The sequence below is a fragment of the Rhinolophus hipposideros genome, assembly GCF_964194185.1.
Source record: "Rhinolophus hipposideros genome assembly, chromosome: 20".
Classification (NCBI taxonomy): Eukaryota; Metazoa; Chordata; class Mammalia; order Chiroptera; family Rhinolophidae; genus Rhinolophus; species Rhinolophus hipposideros.
Window position 1 is genome coordinate 31,884,185 of NC_138066.1, and position 16,969 is coordinate 31,901,153.

The window sequence follows — 16,969 nt, forward strand, 5'->3', positions numbered from 1 at the left end:
TTACATAATCAATCACCCACTCCAGCCTACCACCCAGATCTCACTAGACGCTTGCAAACCATGTCCTCTGTTTCGACCTATGTGGTGACGTAAAAAAATAAAAAAATAAAATAAACAAAAAAAACACTATGTCCTCTATAAAGGCCCCAGATACTGCCCCAGAGTCAACACCCCCTCCCCAGATCTCCACAATTTAGCAAGTACCCCATGGCTGCCAGCAGAATCGAAAGACACTCAGAGACCCCCAAACTCCCACAGATCTCCTTGGATACTATTAGCCCCTAAAGGTTGTTAATTCTACCCTCACTCACATTCCCAAGACCTTCCTGGCTTAACATGCCATCTTCCACATCCCCTTGGAGAGCTGGGACTGCGGAGACTGGTGGGCCATTGGGGAACTCTGTTTCTAGAGACTGCACCACTCTCCTCTGAGCTCCAGACCCCTATCCAACCTCACCGATTTGCTCTTAAACAAACTACTTTCATTCTTCTAAGTCTGTTTCCCCCTTTTCAAATAGGGGTAATAGGAACACCTACCTGTTTTTAATGTGAAGGTGATAATAGTCTGAGAAAACGGCTTTAGTACAGTGCCTGGCACCTAAGCCATTGCAGCACAATAGCTAGTTGTTCATTTTTACCTTATCTCCCCTGGCTGGCCTGCCTCCACCTCCAGCTGACCAGGTCCATATCTGATCTCATCGCTCTCATCCCTGCCCGCCACTCCGCCTCCAGGGCTCCGGGATGAAGCAGTCATCCTAGACCCCTCCTTCTCCCTCAGTGGCCGGCCAGTCCCCAAATCCTGTCAATCTTTCTTTTCAATTCTACATCCTGAATAGTTCTCAACTTGTTCTCTCATCTTCATGGCCACTGCCGTCATCCCTCAACAGCCTCACGGGGGTGTCCTTGGCGTCAGGCTGCCCTCTCCAGTCCATTCTACACAGAGGAGCCAAGGGTTCTTAACTAAAATGCAAGTGTAAGCCCTTCCCTCCTCTGTTACTTTTAACCCTCTGGCTGAGGATAAAGGGCAAGCCCTCGGTCTACCCACCTCACCCCCCCAGCACTTATTCGCTGCCCCGCGTGCAGGAGTAGCCATCACACCACCTTCTCCAGGAATCCTCCCGGTGTTCCCAGCACCACCCACCCCGCCCCTCCGCGGTGCGCTCTCCCGGCCCTGAGGTATCCTCCGTGAACCAGGCCTTGCAGCACCGGGCTTGTGAGGGCCTCTCCACCGGTCTATCCCCCTACTAACCCCGCGAGCCCCGACGGCCGGGACCGGGTGGGTTCTGTTCCCCGAGGTCCCCTCGGGCATCGTCGCACACGACCACTCGGTGGACGTCTGTCGAGTGGATGAATCAGGAGCCCTTACGGACCTTGCAGAGGAGGCGGTAGACCCGTGGGTCGTAAGGCAGGGCTGCTCCCCGGCCGCTCCCCCCCCACCCCGCTCCCCCCACACTCCCGCGGGCCGAGAAGTAGGCAACTCAGAATCCCCTCGCCCGGTAGCCTCCTCCCCTCCGCGCGCGCTGCCTCCTCCCCTCGCTCCCCCTCCTCCCGCTCTTTGTCTCCCGGGCGCCCGGCCTCCCCGCCACGCGCCCCCCCGCATCGCCCCTTACGGGGACCCCCGCCGACGCGACACGACCCGCCGCGTGTAGGCCTGCCAGGCTGGGGGCCCGCGTCCGGCCGGGCCTGGCAGGCGGGCGGGGCGAGGAGGTCTCTCTCTCTCTCTCTCTCTCTCTCTCTCTCTCTCTCTCTCTCTCTCTCTCTCACACACACACACACACACACACACACACACACACACGCACGGAACACGGAGCATCTTCCCGTCAGGTCTCCTGGTCCAGCCCCGCCCGAGCTTCCAGCTTTCTGCAAACCTTCTCTCCCACACTCCCCCCCCATTCCCTCCGGTTTCCGGACCCTCCTCGTCCACCCCCCACTCCACTCCCGGGATGGAGCGGATCGAGCCAGCCCGGAGCCCCCCGCGGCCGGGGTGACGGCCCCCGCCCCTCTCCTGCCCGGTCCCCGCCCGGAGCACCATGGGCCCGAAGGGTTCCCGACGCGCCGGACGCTGAAGATGACTGATGCTGGAGGTGAGGGGCCGGGATCCCAAGGACCCCGAGGTGGACGGGGAAGCGGGGCCAGGGGGTTACTCCGGCTCGCGGTGGGACCCCCAGTGGTTAGATGGGATGAAGCGACATGGGCCTTTCTTCCCGTATCCCTAAGGGGGCCGCGCGGAGCTAGGGTGCTGGGCTGTCAGGGGAGGGGGCGGAGATAGGATTTGTGTCCCTAATCCTCTCCCGCCCGCCGCCCGGAGAAATTAATTTTAAAAAACTGGTGTGGGGGGAGGGGGAGAGGGCTTAACTCTTTCTTGCCCGGCGCAGAGTTGGACTGATGGATTGGAAAGAAACTAGCCGCCAGGCTCTCATTGGAGGATAGGGGCCCTTGCAATGCAGTAGGTGCCCTGCCCTCCACCCCCACCCCATCTGCAGTGGCGCTTGGAGGGGCCTCTGACGCTTGCCCCACACCCCAAACCTGGGCCCTTAGGAGGGGGACTCGGCTTTCTCTAGCTGCACAACTGATTCCCTCTACCCCCAGCCTCCTCTTCCGGCCATTCCTTCCCCGCCTTTCCCAGTTGCACTTCTCTCTTGGTCCCTTTCTGCTCTTTCGGGGCTTCTCTCCTCTAGTCTGCTCCGCTGAAGCCACCCCTCTCCTGGCAGCAGATTCTCCTTCACTCTTCACAACCATCCCTTGGGCCTCACTCAGGGCTGCTGGTGGTCCTTCTCCACTTGGGCTTTCCCTGGCTCCACTCTCTCTCATCTCTTTCCTGCACTTTCTTCCTTCTCTCTGCGCATCGGTGGACTGACATCCCCACCAACCTGTAGGTCTGTCTCTGTTCCTACTCCCCATTCCCTCTCCAGGGCTGAGCCCCTTTCTTTCTCTTTCTCCTTACCACCGTGGTCCCCCAGGAACCTTAGATCTCACCTGCCTCCGTTTCTCCCAGAGGAGGGTCAAAGGTCATTGGTGCTCCTCCTCCAGGAATTAAAAGGAGTGGCCTAATAGAGTCAGAGCCCAAGACTGTGGCTGGAGGAACAGGTTCATTTCCACCTTGTGGTAGTTACCTGGTCGAGTGTGAGTGTGTGTATGTGTGTGTGTGTAGGAGTGTGAATGGGGGGGTCAGGGTCTAATTTTCCAAGACTCAGTTTGGGACTGAGGGTTTGGTGGGAGGGGCCTGGTGACCTCTATTATATCCTGCTTCCCAGAGTTCTCCGTGGAACAGTGTAGGGCCTGTTCCCCATACACACTTCAGGGAGTTAGTTGTTGAAGGAGGGAGGGAAAGAAAGCAGTTTGTGCTGAATCAGGATGGACTGGGCAGAGTATGAGCTGGAAGACTCAGCCCAGCCCAGAAGTTACCTGAAAGAGGGCTCCATCCACAAGAGGGTCTCCACCCTGGACTGGGACCTTGAATAAGAACACATGGTAAAACTAATATAATAGTGAATGTCAACTGTAATTCAAAAATAAAAATTACAAAGAAAAAAGAACACATGGGATCTCCATCTCAGGTAGTCTAAGAGCAGGCACCACTACTGTCCTCAGGGAGCCTCCATTCTTATCTTCAGAGAGTCCCTAGTTTGGTGGGGAATACTGGCCCTTCTCCTCAGGGAGCTCCCATCAGATGTGGGGAAGAGATGACCGAGTTAGGGAATCGATGAAGTATGAAAAATTCATTTCCCGGTCGTTGGGGAAGAGCGGATTTAGAAATTATGTAGACAAATGGGAGGAGGGAAGGCTATCTAGGACAGCTTTCTGGAGGAGATGGCAGCTGGGTCCTGGTCAAATGAAGCCTTATGATTGAATGAGGGAATTCCGTTTATCCTTAGAGGCAGCTTCCCTTCCCATCTCACCCTTCAGGACAGGTAGAGAGGTTCTAGGACTTGCACCCAGAGTTCAAGAATGACAGGAGGGTTCTTGGAGGGCTGGTGTCCCTGGCTCCTTCTCATACCTCATTTCCTGCTTTCAGCCCTAAGAATCCTTGGAGCCTGGGGTGGAGGTGGTTTTGAAGCTCCTCCCAGTCCTAACCTATACGGATCAGCTCCCCTCCCTCTACCTTTCTCCTCACAGTGTCCTTTCCTTATAAGTACCCTCCAAAACTACAGATCATCATCCAGGATAGGGCGGAGGGGCAGGAAACCGGGTCAAGGTTGTACTGCTTCTTATCTCTGGCATCTCAGTTTTCCCATCTGTAAAGTGAGGAAACTAAGAATCCTAAGCCTGGCCAGCTCACAGTGAGATGATCTCTATATAATAACAGAAGAGGAAAAGATATAATAACAGAGTTGGAAAAGACCCCAGCAGGCATGTGGCCTAGCTTACCTACACTTCCCAAACGTATGGTCTAGACCAGTGCTTGGCCCTTCTCATGGGGACCTGAGTGTGAGAAGTAATTGGAGACCATGTCCTAGCCACACAGTATGCCCCTGTCCTTGGGCTTCCTTGCTCTCCCCTCATCTGGTATTCCCCTGCTCCTTAACATCCAGGCTTTGGTTTGAGCCGCTATAATCCTATCTGCTAGGAAACATGTCCAAATTGTTTCAGCTGCATATATCCTGCTTCCCCACCTGCCTCCAAAAGCAAAACAAAACCAACCCCTACCCAGCCACACTTCCCAGAACGTACTCAATGTGTCAGAGATGTTACTGTCCACTGTTGTGTTGTGAGTATTCCTTATATCCTCTGGCATCTGTGAGCCTGTCTAGAACTGTGAGTTTGTCAAAAACAGTGGCCCTGCTGCCGATGGCACCAGCTTCCTGAACAGCTCATGTTGAGGAAAGCAGGTGGTAAATATACCAGTGATGGGGGGGTGGGGGAGGCAGGACTGGGTGATGGATGAAAAGATGGATGGTGGATGGTATGAACTGATGTATGCAAAGATGGGTGAATGTGTGGATGGGGTGGATATCGGATGGGTGGATGGATGGATGATGGATGAGTGAATGAAGTAGATGGGTGGATAAGTATGGAGGTAGAGGTAGATGGATAGATGAAAGAACCTGACTTCTAGTCCCGATTGCGCCACTAACTTATTATATGATCTTAGGCCAGTCATTCTCCCGTTTCTTTATTTGTAAAATGAGAGCATTGGATTTAATAGTCTCTGAGATTGCTCTTAGATTTTGTGTTGGACAACTTACAATGATTAAAAGTTTTTAGAGAAGGCAAATGATGAAAAGGCCCAAGAGAGTGAGGGGAAAATTTCTGTGACTCGGGTAGAGGTACACAGCAAATCAGCGGGGTCCACCACCTCAGGACACCCTGGACTTGCTTCTGCCTCTGCGTTCCGCTTTCTGCCTCCTGCTCCAACCCCGACAATCTGGGCTATGTTTCAGATGATTTTTCTTCCAGGGGCTGGAGGAAGAGTTCTGAGGGAAGGCAGCTCCTTGGCCTCCACCAGCCTGAACCTCTTATCAGTGGTCTTTTTCTCTCTTCCCCACTGTCCTCCCTAGTTCTCTTCTTGAGTCATGGCGTCTTCAAAGCTCCGAGAACCCGTGGATGAGGTTTTTGGTAAGTCTGTTTCGCCCTATCTCTAGCCAAGGCCACCTAGCACTGGAGGGGTGGGGGTAGAGTCCCTTGGGGACTACAGTGTGTGTGTGTGTGTGTGTGTGTGTGTAGCGACCTTACAGCCTGATTCTTTGTCACCACTATCTGAGTGGACATGCCAATTACAACAACAGCTATATTAACAAGTATCCCCATTTATTAAGTGCTTGTCCCATGCCAGGTACTAGACTAGGACTCCCATCTCACACACATTGTATCATTGAATCCTCACAATAATGCTAAGAAGTGTGCCCATTTTACAGACAGGGAGCCTAGGGCACAGTGTTGAAGCGACTTGCTTTAAAGATCACAGTGGCAGAACTGGGACTGCAGACTTCCTAACTCCCAGTGCTGAACACCTGTATCCTCCAGCACAGGTGACACATATTACCTCCAAGTCGCATAAATAAGGGACCCCACTCTGCTTGGATGTGAATGGAAATTAAATGTATAAAACACACTCAGCCTCAATACACACTGGGGTGCATGCACACACCTGCCTACACCATCATTTACTCTCTGCAGTCTTTCTATTGTGGGGCTTGGAGAAAGACCACCTGGCAGGGCAGAGTTCCCAGCATGCACTGGGGTGGAAAGGCCGTTTTCTAGCTAGATTTGGTGGAGGAGTCAGTGAGCAAAGGATCATGGAGGAACATGGAGGGAGAGGTGGAGACAGAAAGAAGCCACCTGAAGCCTTTAATGTGTACAGGCTTCAGGACTCCCGTTTGTGTGTGTGGCCTTGAGGGCCTCCTGCATGTGGAATGCTACAGGGCCTCCCAGTTTCCCCTCCCCTGCCTTTTTCTTATCTCTGCTGTCCTTCCCCTCTCTTCCTCCCCCTCCCCTGCTCACCTCATTCTCCCCTGCCACCTCCACATGCCCTGGCAATGCCAGGAACTGCTGCCTGCTGGCTCCTGGGGAACCCACTTCCAGCTCCCCTTCCTGGGGCCTGTGGAGTGGAGAGTTTGCCTCCAGGACTCCCGCAGCCTTAAACTGCCGCTGGGCTTCAGACTCTGAGCCGCCCCATCTCCACCCAGGCCTGGCCAGACATCTGTCCCGACAGAGATGAGCTCCCTCTTTCTGGAGCTTTTCAGCCTCTACTCCCCCTCCTCTCATCCCAACCCTTTCTGTTTTCCTTCTCCCTGACCTGCTGAGGTTGCAGCCGCCCTGCCCGCTTCCTGATGCGAAAGGCAATTAAATATTCATGACTTCCCACTGCCCAAGGCCTGAGTAACTCCCAGCCAGGGAGGAGACAGAGAGGGGATCTGGAGGAAGGGATAAAAGGAGGTGAGGGGTGCCTGGTAAAGCAAGGGACTGGTGGAGAAGCTGGCCCCATCTTGCTCCCTACATCTCCCAAAGTAAGATGACCATGGTCCTGATATGGCCCGTAGTCAGGAGCAAAGGGCCCTTCTCCCTGGCCCAGGGTGGCTGGGCACCCTCTGAGTGCTGGAGGGGTAGAGGATGCTCGTCAGCTCCTCTGCATCTCTGCCCCTCCCCCCCCCCCACCTCCCGTGCAGCAAGAGCACTGGCCTGGGAGCCAGGAGACCTGGATACTCCTCCCTCTGCACCATGAGCCAAACCTTTCCTCTCCCAGTCTCAGTTTCCTCACCTGTAATATGAGGGGTTGGACTCACAAGTCACTCCCATCTAGGCCTCAGAGGAGGTATAGCCGGCTGGGTAGTTACAAACGGAGCGTCCAGAGCCAGGCTACCTATAACCCTGGCCTGCTCTTCACCAGCCATAAGCCCTTAGGCAAATTAAGGCTGCCTGGGGAATCCTGGGAGTGCCTCCTTCTTGGAGTTGTGGGTGGGTTTAAATGAGCTAGTAATTGTGAAGCACTTAGAATGGTGCCCAGCACAGTGAGAGCTCAGTAAGTATTAGCTATTATTATTCTGTGGTCAGTCCTCAATCCTTGCTGCCTCCAGGCAATGCCTGGAGATTCTGTGTCCCGGAAGAGGACAGAGGGCTTCCTCTCCCAGCTCAGCCGCAGGGCCTGGAAACACCAGAAGTGAAGCAGGGGCAGCTAAAGGATCAGAATGGTGGTGTCAAGCCTGGGGTCCAAGATACTCCTTTGACAGAACCTTTCCCCTCTCTAAGCCACCACCAGCTGTCCCCGGACAACTGCAAGAGCCTCTCTGGTCCACCCTCCTCCTTCAGCCAGGCCAACTTTGTGTTGTGGGCTTTGGGACAACCACTGCCATCCCTCGTTCCCCACCCCCACCAGGTTTCAAAAGCAGGAGAGTAAGGACACAGTCAGAAATATGCTTTAGGAAGTTTCTTCCAGCTTGTGGAAAGTGGGCGTGGAGACAGACCAGAGATAGGGAGCAAAGGATGGATAAATCCCTGGAAAGCAGAGGCCAGGTTCCAGGGGGTGTGAGGAGGCCAATCTGTGTTCTTTTATTCCAATAATAATATGCCTGTGTGAAGAGCAATGAACAAAATAGAGAAACATCTGCCCTCATGGACCTGACATTCTAACGGGTGGAGAAAGGCAATAAATAAAATAAAAATATACAGTATGCCAAGGAATGATAAATGATGTAGGGAAAAATAGGGATGGCAGTCCTGGCAGTTATGAATTGAGTGGTCGGGGAAGTCCTCAATGAGAGAAAGTATTTAAGCCAACACCTGAAGGAGGTGAGGGAAGAATCATGCAAAATCTGTGGCAAGAGCCTTGCAGGAAAGGGCAGAGGACATGTAAAGGTGCTGAGGTGCAGGTTAAGCTTTCAAGGAAGAGCCAGGAGGCCAGGGGAGCTGGAGTGGAGGGCAGGGATGGAGAAAGGCAGAAGCTCACAGAGGTACGGGCCTCAGCCTCAGTCTGGAAGGCCACTGGGACACTTTCGCTCTTACTCTGTGCAATGAAGGCACTGGAGGGTACTGAGCAGAGGGGTGACACGGGCTGACATGTTTTATCAGGATCACTCTGGTGTTGGTGTTGAAAATAGACTGTAGATGGGAAAAGGAGGAGGAGTGAAGACCAGCTGGGAGGCAAAAGGCGATGAGGAATTCTTCCTCTCCTCTCTCCTCCCTCCCCACCCCTCCCCTGTTCTCCTCTTTTCTCTTCTCCTGTGCTTTTCCCTCTTTCTCCGAATATGTATGCATGTATAGGAGTGTGTGGAACAGACACATACAAACAATATTTTATTGTGGGAAATCAAAAGTTGTGAGAATAGCATGATGTATGCCCTCTTACGCTCATTTACTCGTCACTCAACTACAGCAATTGTCAACTCCCAGACAGTGTTGTTTCATCTATTTCCCCTTGCACGTTCCAGCCCTCTTCCCCTGGATTATTTTGAACCTAATCCAAAACATCTTGTCGTTTCACCATAAATATTTCAGTACGTCTAGATATATTTCAGAAGTAGAGCTAATAGGAACTGTGGATAGATCAGTTTGTAGCGTGGGAGGGAAAGAAAGGAGTCAGGGATGACTCCAGGGGTTTGGCCCAAGCAGCTGGAAGGACGGAGCTGCCGTTTGCTGAGCTGGGCAGACTGGAAGCAGCAGCTTGCGGGGTGGGGAGTCCACTTTTGACATGTTTGTTAAAGATGCCCACTGAACATCCAAGTGGAAATATCAAGTAGGCAGCTGGATAGGTGAATGACCAACTGGGTCTGGGGTTGAGGAGGCAGGGCAGCTTGGAGCTGTCTGAACGGGGTGGATGACGGGAACTTTCACTGAGCCAAGGGAACAGAGGAGAAGCCAGTGTGAGGCAAGGTGGTGGGTTCATTTTGACGGGCTGAGCTTGAGGTGCCTGGTGCCTTGATGTGGCAAGTTCCCTGGCAGGTGCTGAGGTGCCCAAGCTTGGTGGGGCCGGAGCTAGAGTAGACATAGGTGTTATTTAAGCCTAGGGTGGCGTATGGGGTGTCTGCAGACAAGAGAAGGAGAGGCAGGCAACCTAGAATAGTCATGGTTGATGGGATAGGGGTCCCTGAGATCACTGGGGGTGGAGTGGGGAGGAAAGGTCTTAACCCATTCTGAAGTCTGGGAAGAAGCTTTTCTGCCTGGAGACCCCAGTGCCAAGCTCGGGGACTGAGAGACACTGCAGAGTGAGGGCTTCATTCTTGGGTGAAGCAAATGAGAAATGAAACTAGGAGCAACAGCGTTTATGCATGATCCCCTGGGTTTGCCTACACTCCCTCCACTCCTCGTCCAGGACCTACCCTGAGCCACGGACCCAGGACAGGAGACAGGCTTCACAGAACTGTGGACTCTCCTCCCTGCTGCTGCCACTGGTTTGGGAGGGGGCAGTGTCCCTCTGCTCCAACTCAACCGTGAGCCCTCTAGATGTTCAGGAGTGTGACTGTGAGCATGGCACACCAAGCCAGGGTCCCCAGCAGGGCCAGTCTCTGGAGCCAGACTAGCCAGGCTCAAATCCCAGACTACTGCTAGCTGGTGGCTTCAGTCAGGATAACTTCTCTGAGCCTGGGTTTGCTCAGCTCTAAAATGTGCTTAATAGCTGTTCCTAGTCTGCCACGTTGTTGTGACGAGGCGAGATGATGTATATACATTGTCTGACACATAGTAGGTCTTCTTCTGTGGTAGCCATTGTTCCCATGATCTCTCCAGCCTCATCCCCCAGCCCTTCCCTCCACCAACCTACTCTCCAGGTGCCTGGAGGTGCCCCCTTTCCCCTGCTTCCCTACTTCCCAGCAGTGCACGTACCAGTCTTGCCAACGTCCTCTCTCACAGACTCCCACCCAGCCCTTAAGACCCAGCTTTGGTGTGCCCTCCTCCGACCATCCAAACAGGGCGGTCCTGCCCTCTGCGCCTGTGAGAGGCTCCATCACAGTGCTGTATGTCCGTGCTGACAGATCTGGCACTCCTGGAGACTGAGACCGGTTCCCATCTCATCTGCACTCCCAGTGCCTGGCTCTCGGAAACGTTTGTTGAATGTCTGGGGTGTGAGTGCAGGTGGCCACTTGAGGGGGGCCTCTGGATTTGCTGTCCTCCTGTGTCTGGTCTCTACCTCCTTCACCCGCTTTGCAGACCTGGATTTGGCTGTGCCCGAGACCGTCAGACTGGACAGCAGTTTACACAAAGCCCGAGCCCAACTGCTGGCCAAGGGACGGAGACACCGGCCCTCCCGCTCAAGGCTTCGGGACAGTGCCAGCTCTGCAGAGGACGGGGAAGGCTCCGATGGGCCTGGAGGCAAGGTTGGGGCAGCCCACCCCATCACACATACCCCACCCACCCTTTTTGCCCCTCCATACCGCTCTTCCAAGGAAACCACACCCCGGGCTTCTGACATAACAATGCTCACAAACATTAGCTGCGTTCTTTTCTGGCTCATTTCATCCTTTCAAGCAAGGGATGATCAGCCCCATCTTACAAATGAGGAAATGGAGGTTTTGAAAGGTTCGGTAACAAAGTCACACAGTAAGTGAAAGAGGCCGGATTCAAGCCCAGCCCATGTGACTGAAAGCCCCAGTCTCTTACCTGTCACTGTCCAGCCACCCCTCTGCCCGGGCTTTGAAGGACCCAGGAGTCCGGACACCCTCTCGGAGGCTCCTGCCCATTTACAGGGTGAAACCGGCTCCCAGCCCCTCCGGGAAGCAAGGAGAAGGGTTGGCGGTGAGCGGCTGCCCCCTCCCGCAGGTGACCGACGGCTGCGGGAGCCCCCTGCACCGGCTGCGCTCGCCTTTGCACTCGGGCCCGGGGTCCCCGGCCGGGGGTTCGTTCTGCCTGGATCCCCCGGGGTTGCGGCGCAGCCTGGACGAGGACGAGCCGCCGCCCTCGCCGCTCACCCGCTACCGGCCCCTGCACAACGCCGCCTCTCACGAAGGTTTGGCCGCCGCCTCCTGCTCGCCGCCGCGCTCCGCGCCCTCCTCGGACAGCTCGCCCAGTTTCGTGCGCCGCCACCCGCGCGCAGAACCGCACAGCGAAGGTGAGCGCGCCTGGCGGCGCCCCCTGCTGGTGCGCGCGGGAACCGCAGCGGCCCCTCCGCTCCGGTGGCCCCGAGGCACAGGGCTGGACAACGTGGGACCCGATGGCTTGGGGTGGGGGGTCGGGGCACGTAACATCGCGCTTCTTTCATTCATCTACTGAGCGCCTATGATGCGCCACACACTGCTGGGCACTGGAACACACGTACGAGCAAACAGTTGCCGTTCTCGTCTTCCTGGGGCTTGGCTTGTCGTTTTGGGGAGAGACAATGAAATAATTTCTTATAGTGCAGTGGGGGAAGCAATCAAATCATCCCTTAATTAAGTATATAGTTACAAGCTGTAACAAGTGCTATGTGAGAAACTTGCACGGTGGTGGGAGAGCATATATCGGGGTGAAAGGAGCCGGTTGGAAGCATTCTGGAAGTTTTCTCTGAGGATGTGACAGGTGAGGCAAGATGGGAAGCTGGTTAGAAACTGGCCAAGATAAAATTAACAGTAAATAGCAGTGGTCCCTACATTTTCACAGTGGTTTACGGTTTGCATAAGGTTTTCATAAACATCCCCTTAGGTTCCATGAAATAGGCAGGTGTTATTATTCCCGTCCTTGAAATGAAGGAAGCTCAGAGAGCTAAAGTGGCTTTCCTAGGTCACACAGCTAGTGACGGGCACCAGAGCCAGGCTGCATGATTCTAAGTCAAGAGAATTTCTACTGCCTCACGCTGGCCGCTGAAGAAGGCAGGCAGGCTGCCACACGGGTTATTTCCTTCCCTCTTCCCCAAAAGATGACAGCCGTGATGCCAGCCCACCCGAGCCAGCCAGCCCCACCATCGGCCTGGATAAGAAGACGCGCCGAAAGTTCCTAGACCTGGGGTGAGTGGAGGAGGGGCCAGAACCAAAGGCTTGAATCTGTCTGGTACCGGGTAACACAGTGGGCGGCACTGCCCCTCCCCCCTGTCGTCCCCCAGGGTCACCTTACGTCGGGCATCCACCAGCAAGAGCCGGAAGGAGAAGGGCAGCAACCGCCTGTCCATGGGCAGCAGGTAAGAGGCACCCGTGGCACCTCAGCCACAGCTTCCACCCGTAGCTCGCGGTGGGCCCAGCACTCGCCTCCGTGCCCACACCCACGCAGGGTGCTCTCTCCGCAGGGAGTCGGTGGAGGGATCCGGCAGGTCAGGGGGCTCCCCGTTCCTGCCCTTCTCCTGGTTCACAGACAGCGGCAAGGGCTCACCATCCTCCGGCAGCACCACCTCCCCTGCCTGTTCCCCCAAACACGAGAGCTTCAGTCCTAAGAAGTCAGCCTCTCAGGTGAGTCCATGGCCTTTTTGCCCCCACACTGCCTCTTGGGCTCAAGTGGCATGAGGACATACTTCACCCCGGCTCAGGCTAGGATCCAGGCATTCCTAACGTCCATTTGTCCATCCGTGGACGAATTCAGTGATTTCAGGCACTCATCCATCTCTGAGTTCATGCATTCATGCGCTCACTCATTCATATTCTGAGTAGTTCATTTGTTCATTCGTTCATTGCTTCCTCCATTCAATACACATCAGCAAACACCATGGTTCCCCTTGCGTAAACCCAGCCGGAGGTCTCCTCCTTCCCTGCTAACTCTTCTGCCTGGCTCAGTTTCAGCCCCACATACTGTCTTAGGAGCTGAGCTACCTGTGTGGTGGGGTAAGGTTTGGGGCATACAGAGATGAATAGGACCCCAGCGTAGCTAGTGCTCACAAAGCTTACAACCCTGTGGGAGAAGTGAGGCCAAGCAACAAGCACCATTGAGCCTCTGCTTGTGTTCACACAGCACTCTATAGTTTACAAAGCTCCAAGGGCATGTTTGCGTGTTCTATTCACTTAAAGGCTCAGTGAAGTAAGGAGGGCAGTCATTCCCATCCCCAGTGTACAGATGACCAAATGAAGGTCCAGAGAGAAGGAACTTGTACAGACATGCTTGGATTGCGTTGCCACGCTCTGACCCCAGCCCAGGGCTTGTTCTGTGGTTCTGTTCCTCATGTGCTGCTGGGACAGACAGCTGGAAATTCAGGGAAGAAGGGGGTCCCCTCTGACCTTAGACTTCCTTCTTTCCTCCCTCCTGGCATGCCTTCCCTTTCTTCCTTCCCTTATGCTGGGCCCTGCGAGTACCACAGTGAACAGCCCAGGCCTTCATAGAGCTCACAGTCCAGTGAGGAAAAGGACCTCTAATCAGGCACTTATTAGCCAGGGCGTCAGCTTCTGGTGGGGAGGCACAAGACAAGCACACCTGTCCCAGCCTGGGGGAATCCTGCTTGGCTGCCTGTAGGAATCAGCACCTAGCCTGAGACCTCCTTCATTCCTGCTAACTATTCTGCCTGGCTCAGTTCTAGCCCCATGTCCTCCCCGAGGCCTCAGATGCTGATGTCTCACACAAGTCACCATGTCATACGTGCAAGCTCCTGGCTCATGCACAGGTGCACTGAGCAATCTCCTTCCAAATGGGGGCGGGCGGGGGGGTTGTGGGGACTCCCTTGGGCTGGGGGCAACTTTCTCCTTAGTGGCATGCAACCCTTCCTGTCTAGGAATCCACCCTGAGTGATGACTCCACACCCCCCAGCAGCAGCCCCAAGATCCCAAGTGGTCCCCGGCAGGAGGCCAAGTGTTCCTATCCCTACCACACGCTGTCCCAGTCTTCGGATGAGGTGAGCCAGCCCTGGCCCCTGACGCTGCCAGGCTGCAGGCCACAGGCCATGTCTTGCCCCCTCACTCTCCTTGGTCTCCATCCCAGTTCCTGGATGAACCTCTCCCCGCTGTCCACCAGTGGACCAGTCAGCAGGTGGGCCAGTGGCTGCACAGCCTCAACCTGGAGCAACATGTCGCTGAGTTTGCTGCGCGGCAGGTGGACGGGCCGCGGCTCTTGCAGCTGGATGGAAGCAAACTGAAGGTGGGTCGGAGTGGAAGGCCCGTATCCAGCTGGAGCCTGAGGCAAACTTCGAGGATTGGGATTCCCTCATTCTGACTTGTCACTCCCTCTGGGGCCACGGCCCTGACCTCTGACCTCTAGGCACACCCTTTGGCCTAATGTCCCCCATCTGACTTGAAACTCATGCCCAATTCTTCAGTTTGACCTTCAAGCTCCAGGTTGACCTTACGCTCTAGGGCTATCATATCATCTGACTCTTGACTCTGATGAGTCTCCCAGTACAGCTGGAAACAAGTCTCTGCCTTGATCACGTTGTCTGATTCTCGGTCTTGGAGGCCAGTGATAGTAGGAAATGGGAGGGTGGGGAGGTAGCAGGGTTGGAAGGCTCTGATCTCTGTGCTGGGGAGTTTCTGGCCTGTTCCCACCCTCTGCTGAGTTGCTTGGAGAAGGAGTAGAGAGGAAGTCTGCAATGAGGAGGGGTCTTGCGAACTAACCAGCTGTGTGATCTTGGGCAAGTTGCTGTCCATCTCTGGATCTCAGGGCAAGGGTAGGGGCATGCCAAGGCTGAAATCCTGGGTAGAGGAATGGGAGCCAAGGATTGTGGGAAGGGGGACAGGCAAAGGGCCAGGTACTCTCCACCCTCCTCTCTCCCAACCCACTCCCATTCAAAATTCTTGCCCTGAGAGTTCTGATCCATCTGCAAGCGTGCGAGGTGGAGTTTTCACTTCAGAGAGGGCTGGCGGGGCTCCAGAGAGGGTACCCCTGGAGCACAAAGAACCTGGGGTGGTTCTGGGGCGCTTTCCCTCACCCTCGATTCTTCTCCCAGAGCCTGGGGCTCAGCAGCTCGCATGACCGGGCACTGGTGAAGCGGAAGGTGAAGGAGCTGGCAGCTGCTGCAGAGAAGGAGCGCAAGGCTCAGGAGAAGGCTGCACGGCAGCGTGAGAAGCTCCGCCGCAGGGAGCAGGAGGCCAAGAAGAGCTAGGGGAGGGTGAGGCAGGCATGGGGGCAGAGGCCTCTTCAGGGAGGGGGGCCTGGGAGCCACGCTTGGGCTGGCCTGGCCCCACGCTCTCTGGGCTACATACCCTCTCTCACCCCGTCAGTCTGTCTGGACCCAGATCCCCCAGAAAGGGAGATTCCAGGGACAGGGCCCAGTAATAAATCGATTTCAAGGACTCATGTGGCAAAGTTCCTGGGGGAGGGGGCCGACTATGGGAAGAGGGCAGAGAGACTAGGGCTGATCCAGTCTAGGAGCCCAGAGGCACACGGGTCTGACCCTCTGCCCTCAGGCCCTAGTGGTGCTGGGGCCGGCAGTGAGCTAGGACGTCTGCCTGCCTGCCTTCCAGAGGCCCTGAGACGGCGCCAGGGTCCCAGGGCTCAGAGAGGTGGCTGAACATCTCGGCAGGAGTGGGTGGATGGAGCTGTTCCTCTTCAGCTCTCCAAGGTGGCTGTGTGTGGGGAGAGCTGTTCTGTTCCCAGGGAGACTGGTGGGCACTGCAGCAAGCTGCACTCAGGGTAGACTCCCAGTCTGCCTCAACAGGAGAGCAGAGGAAACAGCATGGTTATCCCACGTGGTCTCTGCAAGGACTTCAGGAGAAGGGAGGATGAAATTCTTTTTCCCCTTCTCAGTCCTGTGATTCCAATGGAGATGACATCCCCACAGGTCTATCCTTCCTGGGGCCTGCTCTCTCACCGAGTACCTGAGCCCTCCCTGGAAACAGAGCAAACTTGGGAGCTGGTGGGGACAAAGGACACCACCCACCAATGCCTAGGAGGGACTGAACCGGTGAATCCTCACCCTAGCCAAGCAGAGGCAAATCTAGGAGGGCACCTGGAAGCTGCTAGATTGGAGGGGTTTGCCATCCCTTCCCCTCTGCCCTGGTGCCCAGTGGGCTCCAGAACTGGAAGACTGCAGGCTCTGGTTCACAGACTGCCAGGAGTGGGGCCAGCCCCTGCCCTAAGGGGGTGGAGTGTATCCCATCAGCTTACGAATAGCATCTGTCCTTGGAGGAAGGGAGCTTTCAGGTCTGGTGCTGGCCAACAGCTCGCCCAGCTTCTGGAGCACTGGCCAGAGTTACCAATGGAGTCAGGGGGCCTCTGATTAGAAGCCTCCTCCATTTCCTCCCATCTGCCTGGAGCAGTGGACAGGACCCAGTGCATGCTGACTCCTCATTCCTGCCCAGGCCTGTGGTTTGAGGGCCATCTGTCCCTGGGACCCAGCCCGTTCCTCCCCTCTGCTGTCTGTGCTCGGAGAGGGGCTTCAGAGGGAAATAAGATATGGGGGCACCAGCACCATCTGGGCCCGGTGGAGGGGCCGGTGGGGAGGTTGGAAGGCACCCAGGTCCTTGAACCTATCGGGAGCTCTATGGGTGCCCGCCTGCATGTGAAGGGGGGAGGCAGTACTCAATTTATTTCAATAAACACTTATGACGTGCCAGTGACCTTTGTGTCTGTCCCAGTTGGGGGTTGGCTTGCGTCAGGGGCCCCGAGTGTGGTGCGGTTACACATCCAGCACCGGGTACTGTGCGGTCAAGGGTTCTGAAAGGATGGCTACGCCTGCTGTCGTACTCGTGGTACAGAGTCATGCCCTTAGCTGGGC

At 55.5% G+C, this 16,969-nt stretch overlaps 1 protein-coding gene across 1 annotated transcript; it reads left to right on the forward strand.

The window, feature by feature from the left end:
* The first annotated feature begins 1,762 nt into the window (after window positions 1-1,762).
* On the forward strand, window positions 1,763-16,811 carry SAMD14 (sterile alpha motif domain containing 14). Its single transcript, XM_081028140.1, has 10 exons — window positions 1,763-2,087; window positions 5,502-5,559; window positions 10,582-10,748; window positions 11,191-11,479; window positions 12,263-12,350; window positions 12,446-12,520; window positions 12,626-12,785; window positions 14,033-14,152; window positions 14,239-14,394; window positions 15,200-16,811. Exons 2-10 carry the CDS (start codon window positions 5,517-5,519, stop codon window positions 15,353-15,355), a joined length of 1,254 nt encoding a protein of 417 aa, XP_080884266.1. The 5' UTR covers window positions 1,763-2,087; window positions 5,502-5,516; the 3' UTR covers window positions 15,356-16,811.
* The last annotated feature ends 158 nt before the right edge of the window (window positions 16,812-16,969 follow it).

What these genes read in the sequence shown, in the direction of transcription:
- SAMD14 (XM_081028140.1), top strand. Translation starts at nt 5,517, where the DNA reads ATGGCGTCTTCAAAGCTCCGAGAACCCGTGGATGAGGTTTTTG. An exon ending in CGAAAGTTCCTAGACCTGGG is followed by an intron (nt 12,351 to 12,445) that starts GTGAGTGGAGGA and finishes GTCGTCCCCCAG; the next exon opens with GGTCACCTTACGTCGGGCAT. An exon ending in CGCCTGTCCATGGGCAGCAG is followed by an intron (nt 12,521 to 12,625) that starts GTAAGAGGCACC and finishes CTCTCTCCGCAG; the next exon opens with GGAGTCGGTGGAGGGATCCG.